This window comes from Crassostrea angulata, chromosome 9, assembly GCF_025612915.1.
Source record: "Crassostrea angulata isolate pt1a10 chromosome 9, ASM2561291v2, whole genome shotgun sequence".
Classification (NCBI taxonomy): Eukaryota; Metazoa; Mollusca; class Bivalvia; order Ostreida; family Ostreidae; genus Magallana; species Magallana angulata.
Window position 1 is genome coordinate 39,335,011 of NC_069119.1, and position 10,045 is coordinate 39,345,055.

General features: G+C 31.7%; 1 protein-coding gene across 1 annotated transcript; it reads left to right on the forward strand.

Moving 5' to 3' along the window:
* Positions 1 to 1,085: 1,085 nt before the first annotated feature.
* LOC128163527 (uncharacterized) lies at positions 1,086 to 6,971 on the forward strand. Its single transcript, XM_052827146.1, has 9 exons — positions 1,086 to 1,527; positions 2,552 to 2,813; positions 2,980 to 3,160; positions 3,412 to 3,497; positions 3,887 to 4,024; positions 4,238 to 4,884; positions 5,022 to 5,161; positions 5,418 to 5,599; positions 5,970 to 6,971. Exons 1-9 carry the CDS (start codon positions 1,294 to 1,296, stop codon positions 6,776 to 6,778), a joined length of 2,679 nt encoding a protein of 892 aa, XP_052683106.1. The 5' UTR covers positions 1,086 to 1,293; the 3' UTR covers positions 6,779 to 6,971.
* Positions 6,972 to 10,045: the final 3,074 nt, after the last annotated feature.

Consider the following 10,045-nt stretch of genomic DNA (forward strand, 5'->3'; position numbering starts at 1 on the left):
ATTCCCTCTATTTCTTACGGAAACTTATAGTTAATTCATAGCTCTATATTTACATTCAGTATATATTTCCCCGTATGTTTGCATTGGAAATCTGCGACGTTCAATTTTGTACAAATATAAACGTCACCACGTGTTTTGAGTATATTTATTTTTGTAAGATTAAATGAAACGTTCAACCTTACAAAACCAATTCGATATTTACTTTTGAAAAATAATCATTAAATTATATCTAATCCTTAATTAAACAGATTTTTCTCTACAAAGTTTCTTACACTATACGTGTATTTTAAGCCGCGGATGCGTACTAAATAACAGGTTAATATGGCTGTTCCATGCATGTTTCATATCCGTAACTGAGAGCGTATAAAACGGCATTTCAGCGACTATACACATATACCGGGTATTTTATACAAAAAACCATGAGTTTGAATATAAATATAAGCATTGAATGCTTATTTTTGGATGCCGTCGGTCCTATGACACACCAATGTGGTGCAGACTCATTATTACACCGCACTAATGCGCGGTATTCAATTTGTCTGCAAGATAAAGATAAGCATTCAATAAGCATTCAATGCTTAAATAGAATCAGCCAGACTGACATTTACATGCCCCGTATCGATTGGTTGAAATCTACAGCGGCTGAAACTGACAGGAAATTGACAGGACTAAAAACGACATGCCCTGTTTATCGATTTGTCGAAACCTTCAGCGCCATAAGAAAAATCACGGACTGCACGAAATAATCAAGATGATGTTAGACTCAAAGTCTCACAGGAGACGATTTGGCTTTTTTTTAGCTGACGTTCGTATATACATTATCAGTAATTTAGTGGATTTTGATTATTTTTATTATCAATTAACGCGGGCTATGTATTTTTTCTGCAATGTCGCCACCTTCCTATCCCGCATGAATCACCAAAGAAAGCATTTTATTGTTTAAGTGAATCCACTGGTCCCTGATACTTTGCTATAACCGAGTTTTTCTGTTGTATAATTATGCAGGTATTATCTGGCATGCATATTTTCATTTTCAAATCACTTGTATTTTTTTCGTACGATGTCATTTAAAAGGATGGATTCTTCTTATCATTTTTTACCTCAAGTGGGTCTCCATATATGAACATGTCGTAAAATTCAAACTGTTGCAATTCACAATGAAACTACATTAATAATTATGAATATATTTCATTTCACAAAATAATAACTTATTAAATGTGTTGAGACCAAGGAAAAGGTAAAATTATGTCGTTTACGACATGCCGTAGTCGGCGCGAATAACAACAAAAACAAATGGAGAGGGGGAGGCCGAGATTGAGGGGTCGTTTTGTGTCAAAACGACGGGAACGCAAATACGACTCCATCAAAAAGGGGATTCGACAGAGATGGGAGAACACAAAAATAGCCGAGACACATAGCTATTCTAAAATCGCTTCCACCAGTGAAACAATTGAGTCAGACGACTGTCACTCCGTTGACAATGTCCCAGTAGATCTCGAAGAGGTTGAGATTGTTTACACTGAAAATGTAAGTTCTAACTGCTTATATATTAAATATATTTGAGAAAAATGATATTTACGCATTCTATGTTCACTAGTATCATAACATACACATTGCAAACTCTAACATCGCTCATACTGTATTCGTTGAACATATACCGGTATATCGCCACTGCACAGGCAGACGACAGAGATAGCGTCATTTTTGTTGTTCTCTAAATAGATTGCAATCTGTAACACATACCATGTTTATTTCTCTCTGTTAAATTTGTAAAAAGGTAATAGTTATCCAAATTATTCCTAGAGAAAACGATCAGAGAATAATTTCCCACTGTTTACACTCAATCATGAAATATGGCGGCCCATACGGATAAAAAATATGGCATTATAACACCCCCCCCCTCCCATAAATCATAAAATACTTTGTATCTATTAAACGTCTTAGGTGTATATTTCAAAGTCACAGATATACAAAAAAAATCATTTACAATTTTTATGATGAGATTAGTAATATTAAAAGATTTAATTTAACTCTTTATAAATTTATTCCTTGTTTGTTATAACCCCCCTTTTTAAATTTTATGGTCACAAAACTGAAATTAACTAGCACAGTAGAACCTTTTTTATATTGAATTACCTTAAGTTAATAAGAGATCTGTATTAAGATGAAGTAAAAAAAAAATTAGATAAATTTGAAATTTTTATTTACTATTAAAATTGTCTTTAAAATCTTTTTCATTTTTCTTTTTCTTTAAGTCAGGTCGCATAAGTTTATTTTTTAAGGTATAGCAATATGGATTTTAAAAGTTTAAACCTTCACTAATACAAAATAAAGATGGATATCATAAGTCAGTATTTTAAATTCATATATATCATTATACCTATAAGTATTATTTCATTAAAATTTATATATCAAAAGAAATATGCATACATTGAAGAATTCGAAGGAAAAAAAATGACAAAATACAACATGGAAAAAAATGAATTTTAACCAAGATCAGAGTTTTTGCATAAAGAAATCTCAGAACAAGAATTTTCTTTTTTCAATTAAGGTAATAGACTCCCCTCGTCTTGAAAAGGACTGGAGATGTGGCCGTAGGTTGATTGAGCTTGGGGTACTTGCTGATGGCTTGTCTGCCTGCAAGAAATGTGGCTTACCCTTACAACTTTCCCACTGCCAAGGAATAACAAACTTTGGTCTTTCAGCTATGCTTAAAATACCTTGCATGAATTCTGCTTGCAAAATGATCAACAATGTTTCAACAGGAAAAAGGCATAATAAAATTTGGGATGCCAATACAAAGTTAGCAGCAGGTCAGTATATTCATGTACATTGGATGAATAAAAATTGACAAACATTCAAAACAATAATGATAACTAAGTTTAAAATAATGAAAATTGTATTCAAATGAATATTATATTAAATAATTGATGGTATGTATTTTATTATTGGATTATTTTTCTTTTCATGTTCTGACAGCTGTACAACACACTGGGATAGGCTTTGACCAGATAAGTGGAATACTGGCTGAGCTAAACATGCCACCCATCAGCAGAACACTACTTAGCAGCAGACAAGTAGAGATTGGAAAAGCTACAGAATGTATTGCTTCCTTATCGATGCAAGAAGCTCTAGAAGAAGAAGTTATGGCAACAAACATGTAAATTTTTATAATTCATACACTTAAAATTGATATTATATAGGCATATGGTCATAAGTAATTTGAAATAAGTCTGAATTGCCCCCCCCCCCCACCCCACCCCTATGTACCCTTTTAAAACTACAAGAGCATGATATAAATTCTGAGTTTTAAACAGAGATACATTTCACAAAATCATAAAATGATATTATATATATATGGCTGTTGAATTATTAAGAAATGTTTATTACATATATTATATCTTCCCACAGAAAGAAACAGTCATCCAGCATAAGTGTCAGTGTAGATGGGGCTTGGCAAAAGCGCGGAAGTGGCCGGTCATATGATAGCCTTACAGGTAATATTATACAATTATGGAGTCTTCACGATTATCAATATATGGTTTGATATTCAAAAAAAAAATTACTGGGTCAAATGTATTATTTATATCATACCTGTATTTGTAATTGATTATCGCTTTTTTCATACAAAAATAAAGTATGAATTTTTTTAAATTTATTTCTTGATAAATATATTATACTTGATTATGTAAATATTTTATTATTTATTTGAAAGTTTATATATAAGTTGATATATGTTATATACATACATGTACTATAAAGAACTTTACAGTTTAAATAATTATGTCATTCCTTGTAGATGTGAATTATCTATGTTATTAAAATGCAATATGATTTTTATAGCCAAAATTTAAGAACACTGATTTTCATCTTAATTCATGTCTAGGCCATTGCTCAATGATGGGTGTAGAAACAGGGAAAGTCATCGATTACAGTGTCCGTAGTAAAACATGCAAGATTTGTGAGAATGCGGAAAGGAAAAATACACCACCTGCTCCACATGAATGTACAAGAAATTGGACAGGTAATGTCACTTAGAAAACTTCAACAAAATAATTTAATTCATGCAAATATTTACAAGCATTATACCTGCAGAAAAATTTAAGCAATGTGAAATACTTTACTTTAAAATCCTATTCTCTTAATTCTAAAGTCTAAGGTAAAAGAGATATATTATACTTTTTATATTTTAAGAAAAAAGATTTTTTGATATTAAAAAAGAATGTTATATTTACAGGAAGCTCAAAGTCCATGGAGCCTGATATGATAGTGGAGATGGTAGGAAGGACACTGCAGAAAGGAGTAAGGATGGAAGGTCTGGTTGGGGATGATGACACAACTGCTATCACGCGAATCAACAAAGAATTAGATGCAAATATCCAGAAACAGTCCGACAAGAACCATGTAAAAAAGAACATTGCAAATTCCCTGTACAATCTTCAAAAAACGCATAAAAGTCTCTCCACTAAAATCATAAGATACATTCAGAAGTGCTTCAACTATATGGTTTCTCAGAACCAGGGTAGCCCAAGTGGAATTGAAAAAGGCCTGACTGCTTTGTCCTTTCATCCCTTTGATAATCACAAAGAATGTGATCAACTTTGGTGTCACCATAAAAGAGATCCAGCCAGAAAGTTTACATCCCTCCCTTATGGTCGACCATTGGAGAATAAAGCTCTGCAGCAAGACCTGGAAGGCATTTTTAACAAGTTAAAGAAGCATTCACAGAAATTAGCCAATCTTGGAAGCACGCAACCAAACGAAAGTTTTAATAAAACTGTGGCATCCAAAGCTCCAAAAAATCGCCTCTTCAGCAGAACAATAACCTACAGAGTAGCAGCAAGTGTGGCACAAAAAAATATTGGTCAAGGCTATCTGGTGCAGGCAAGCAAAATTTGCATTATATTTAAAATTAGGCTTTGATTACTGTATGTATGAATATATATGTATATACTAGTGCAAGAATTGTAACTATGAATTTAGCAATTCATTCTTTATAAAGTCCCTGTTTTTATCAATAGGTCAACAAGAAGATTGGCATTTCCCCGGGAACTTATACAAGGAGGCTAGCTGCTCTCAAAGACAGAATAAATAGACGGAAAAAAGCCATGTCGATCACCAAAGAAGCAAAAAGAAAAAGACTGCACCTGAAAGCAGAGAGGTTTGAATGAAATTTACCTTACCATTACCATAATGTTAATGTTATTGATTTTTTTTTTACAAATAGAGGTTGCGTAAAGATACGTAATTAATGCATGCATGCCAACCAGTGTCAAGACTTAATATGATGACAGTGAAATGATATTTTATGCTGACAATTATATGATGAACAGTTTACATATACAGTATACTCTTAATAATTAGTGATAATCATACCTGAATTCACATACAGTTTAGATTTTTTTATTCATATATAGAAAGCAAATGACAGCAGCAAGGGAGATTAGAGAGGGTCCTACCTATTGCTCAGAAATTGCCTTGCAGACCCCTACTGGTATTGGTGAAATACCACCACCTTTGAGTAAACCGTCCTTTCAGCCAATTGAAAATTTAGCCATTTACCAGCACGTCTACTTTGACCTTGAAACAACAGGGCTAGGTTTGTACTGCGTGTTTGCATAAAAACAAAAACAAGTACACAAGAATTTTAAGTTCATGCAGTCCATTATAAGATTTTTTCAGCATGTGATTCTAATGTCTTTTACCATACTGAAATGATGTCCCATTATCGAATGTTATTTTATTGTCTGGATGATATGCTTTGAATACATGTAACAAGATTGTATTGCTGTAAAGTTAAATAAGTAATATATTATATATATATATATATATATATATATATATATATATATATATATATATATATATATATATATATATATATATTGGTGTATCCAATTTTATAAGATAATGGTAGATCATGAAACTGATATGCTTTGTCAACTGTAACCATTGTTTAAACCTTTCAGCCAGAAGCTCACACATCACACAAATTGCTGCTGTGTGTGGATCAGACAGATTTTCCCAGTACATTTTACCAAAGATCCCAATCACAGACAAAGCTACTGAAGTCACTGGATTAAGAGTTATGGATGGGAAAATGTTTCATGGCGATAAAGAAGTGGATGCTGTACACTTGGTGGCTGCTATTGATGCACTTTTGAATTTCTTCACAAAATTCCAGTCAAAAGTTGTTTTAGTTGGACATAATGTCAAGTCTTTTGACTGCCATATTTTTCTGAACTCTCTGCAAAATTGTGGTAAAACACAGGAAATTGGTAACTGTGTTGCAGGGTTTGTTGACACAAAACAGTTGTTCAAAGTTTTTGATTCAAAAGTTGGATCATTTTCCTTAGAAAATTTGTACAAACGCTATGTGTGCGAACCTTACAAGGCTCATGATGCACTAGAGGATGTTTTAGCGTTACAAAAACTAGTGACCTCTGTAGGTGTGGATTTGACTGATCCAAAGTATTTGTCTTCTTCATTCACATTTTCAAATGCAGTTGATAGCCACTCTTATAGTTTAGAAGTACGCAAGAACTTGCCCTCCTTAGAACATTTGATTTCAGAAAAGATAGTTAGTAGACACATTGCTAACAGGATTGCAGGGAGTGGACTTTGTTTTAGTTTTTTACAACTTGTTTATAACAGAGATAGCAAAGATGGAATATACAATCTCTTTTCTGAAAATGTGAAAAAAGCTCCACGTGTTACAAAGTCTTTAAAGATATGTTCATCTTTAAACAAATATTTTTCATCAAGTTGTGAAAGTTAAGATTCTAGACTAGTGTTTTGAGTGTACATGTACTGCATGGTTAATAGTATAGTTACATGTAGCATTTGTTTAGCATTTTTAACACTGATAACCAAATTAGCCAAATTTCATTTTTAACTTGAAAATATAATTTCATTCTACATTTTGAGATTTGTGATCAATATATAGTTACATGTATATGTACAGCTAAGCTAGATGCTATATATTAATACATTTAGTATTTTTAGCATTTTTTACACTGATATCTGTTAATCACATGAGCCCAAATTTCATTGTAAACAGGTAGATATAATTTAATTCATTGTACATTTTGAGATTTGTGATCAATATATATTTTAAGTACAGCTAAGATGCCATATATAAATTGTATTTTTAGGGTTTTTACACTGATATCTGCCAACCATACCAGCCAACTGGAAGATAACATTTTCTTGGTACATTTTTGAGATTTGTGACCAATTTTATAGTTATACTATCAATCATTACAGTGTATATCATAATTAATTAATATTAATTAAATGTACATGTACATACATTTTTAAAATTTCATAATACAGCTTCATTTTGTGGCTTTGTTTTTCAATGTAACATTATTAGATTCAGGAAAAATATGTAACTTTTTTAAAATCAATTAATCTTATAAATTTTGTATCAGAGGAAATTCGGACGGAAAATTGTACTTTTTATTGACTTGAAACATGATAATAACAGCATTAATTCATAATATCACATTTTATAAAGAATATATTATCCAACTGCTTGTCTGGCCTTATTAATTTTTGTTCTATAAATTACAATAAAATATTTTCATGTTTTTATTGAAAAATTTTAAGATGAGGAAATTCGAGCTAATCTGAAAATCTTATATGCATGAATACCTAACAATTCCTTTACTGTAAATGATTTGCTCACTACTTATCTTCACTATGAATGTAAAACAAAAAAATTCTGAATATATAATACATCGAAAAAAATCCATTAGATGGGGATTAACGAACACCAAAATATTAATTCTTCAAGTGTACAGAGGAAATTCGGAATACATTTTTTGTGAGATTCAAGCACAAAAGTTCGTTTTTTTTACTACTTAATATCATGCTTTAACATAGAACCTTAGACTTAAGTTGCTTTTTTACATCTAATCATATTTTATTTTCTTGAACAATCAATTTAAGATACCACCATGGAATTTCTGTGTTATTACACTAAACAACTCTATTTTAAGCATTGACATTTCAAATGACCTTCAAGGAAAATCAAGCAAGATTACCCTAAACTGTTTTTGTTTTATTGAAATGAGCATATCTTAAAGTATCTACATGCTTAATTTCATCATTTTCTGAATATAAGAAATATGAAAAGAATCCATCCTTAATTAATGACACGATGAACAACTATGTTTCTTTATTATTCATACTACTGACCCTGTTTATATTTTTCATTAAATATGTCGTTTTGTTTTCCAAGTGGGGATCAAAATTCGGTAAATGTATTTAAGGTCCATAAAATAACTATATTACATTAAAGAGGGAATTTTGAAATTTTGTTAATGAAATGTGATTAACTCACTTTTTACTGGTCCAGCTTTCAGTGCGCTCATTATTATATTCAATTATAGGCTGAACTGTGACTAAGCATTCGATTGCGTTAATGTTTTGGTTAAATGGCATAAAGCGTTCAGCGTATATGATAACCGCTTAAAAAGCGAAATATTTATATTTTCTGGTGATGCATATACTGTAAACCAACATTTATTCGCGTGCAAGGTCATGAGAGCCTCGTAGTCGCGAATACATGAATTTTGCGCCACGAACCATTCCTTTTCGTGTGGTTGTTACATGTATAACAACACGGGTCTTGATAAGGCTTGCATGGTCGCGAATATTAGTCGTCGCGAAATAGTTTATCGGAAGTTAATCGCGAAATAAAATCCTTGCGTCTATGATCATGTGGAGTCGCAAGGTCTGAATCAGCATATCAAACTAGACTCGAAGCGAAGCGAAGTTACATGTATTACCTCCACTATCTGAAGCTAATGATGCAGTACACATTAATATTTTTACTTGCATCTTTAAAGTGTTTATTTGGAATAATTTGTGTTCAGTAAATATAGTGGTTTTGTTTGGGTTTTTGTACCTTGTGGAAAGGAAATAAATTTATTATTATAGAGGATCATGGTCTGAAGAATCAGATGACGTCTCGTTGCAAGGCGAAGATCATTAGATCAAATTCGACGCTGTGTGTTACTTCTGATCTGATGAATGCACCTGGAAACTCCACGTAATCCGACCCCTTTGATCAAGTTACCGTTGTAATAATATAACTAACACTTACATGCATCTAAATTATCTTATTTGCTATGTCAATCACAAAGTAATCCGTTCCTTTATTTCTTAATGAAAAAAAAAATCCATAAAGACCAAGAAGTCCTTTTGTTAGTCTTAAAAAAAATACTGTTACTAAAAATGAAATAATTAATTTGATATTGGTCATTAAAAAAGTTTTCGGTAGTAAAAAAATTGCCTCTTTCATAATCTTAGTTCCTAATTATTTTTTGTCCATGGAAAAGCCAGATAAAAAAAAATCTTATTTCGGAAAAATACTAAGCAGTTATTTGTTCGGACGAATTAGGATTTGTTCGGAGAAATAATTTATTTGTTTAGAGGAATTTACTAAGTTATTTCATTTGTTTAATGTTGTTCCATCGAAGCCTGTTTCAAATTTTTATATGACGTGCATATCTGAAATATATCTATGAGTTTGGTTAAAAAATAACTTGGGTATTTTAAAAATACGAAAATATGTCTTCAAAATAGTTTTCGCTTTCCATGGAAACATTCTCTAGATGTTGATTTGCCCACCATTGTTCTCAATAATTTGAAAATTGACCAAATAGTTAATTTAAAATGGTACTGTTCATAACATGAATTGCAACGCTTATAATGCTATTTATATCATTAAGTGGCGTTGTATCATTAACGGTTGTTACAAAGCACTCTAAATTATACAATTGTGCTATACACTATCAACCAAAAACTCCTCTCCCAAAGACAATGCGACTTACTCCCACAAACACCGTGACCTAAACGCACTTTCTCCTACAGACCACATTTTCTCCCAAATATCACGTTACTTACATGTATATGTCAATTTTTCGTCATCACCTCTCCACAGACCAAGTGACCTAGAAGTTACTTTCTCTTAATGACTCCCTCTACAGACCACATGACTTAGATATCCATTTCTCCTCATCACTTGACTTAAATA

Excerpts from the sequence above, each read along its gene's own strand:
- LOC128163527 (XM_052827146.1), top strand. The coding sequence starts at position 1,294 with ATGGAGAGGGGGAGGCCGAGATTGAGGGGTCGTTTTGTGTCAAAACGA. Across the intron at positions 1,528-2,551 it reads AGATTGTTTACACTGAAAAT|GTAATAGACTCCCCTCGTCT; the intron begins GTAAGTTCTAAC and ends TTTTCAATTAAG. Across the intron at positions 4,885-5,021 it reads GTCAAGGCTATCTGGTGCAG|GTCAACAAGAAGATTGGCAT; the intron begins GCAAGCAAAATT and ends TTTTATCAATAG.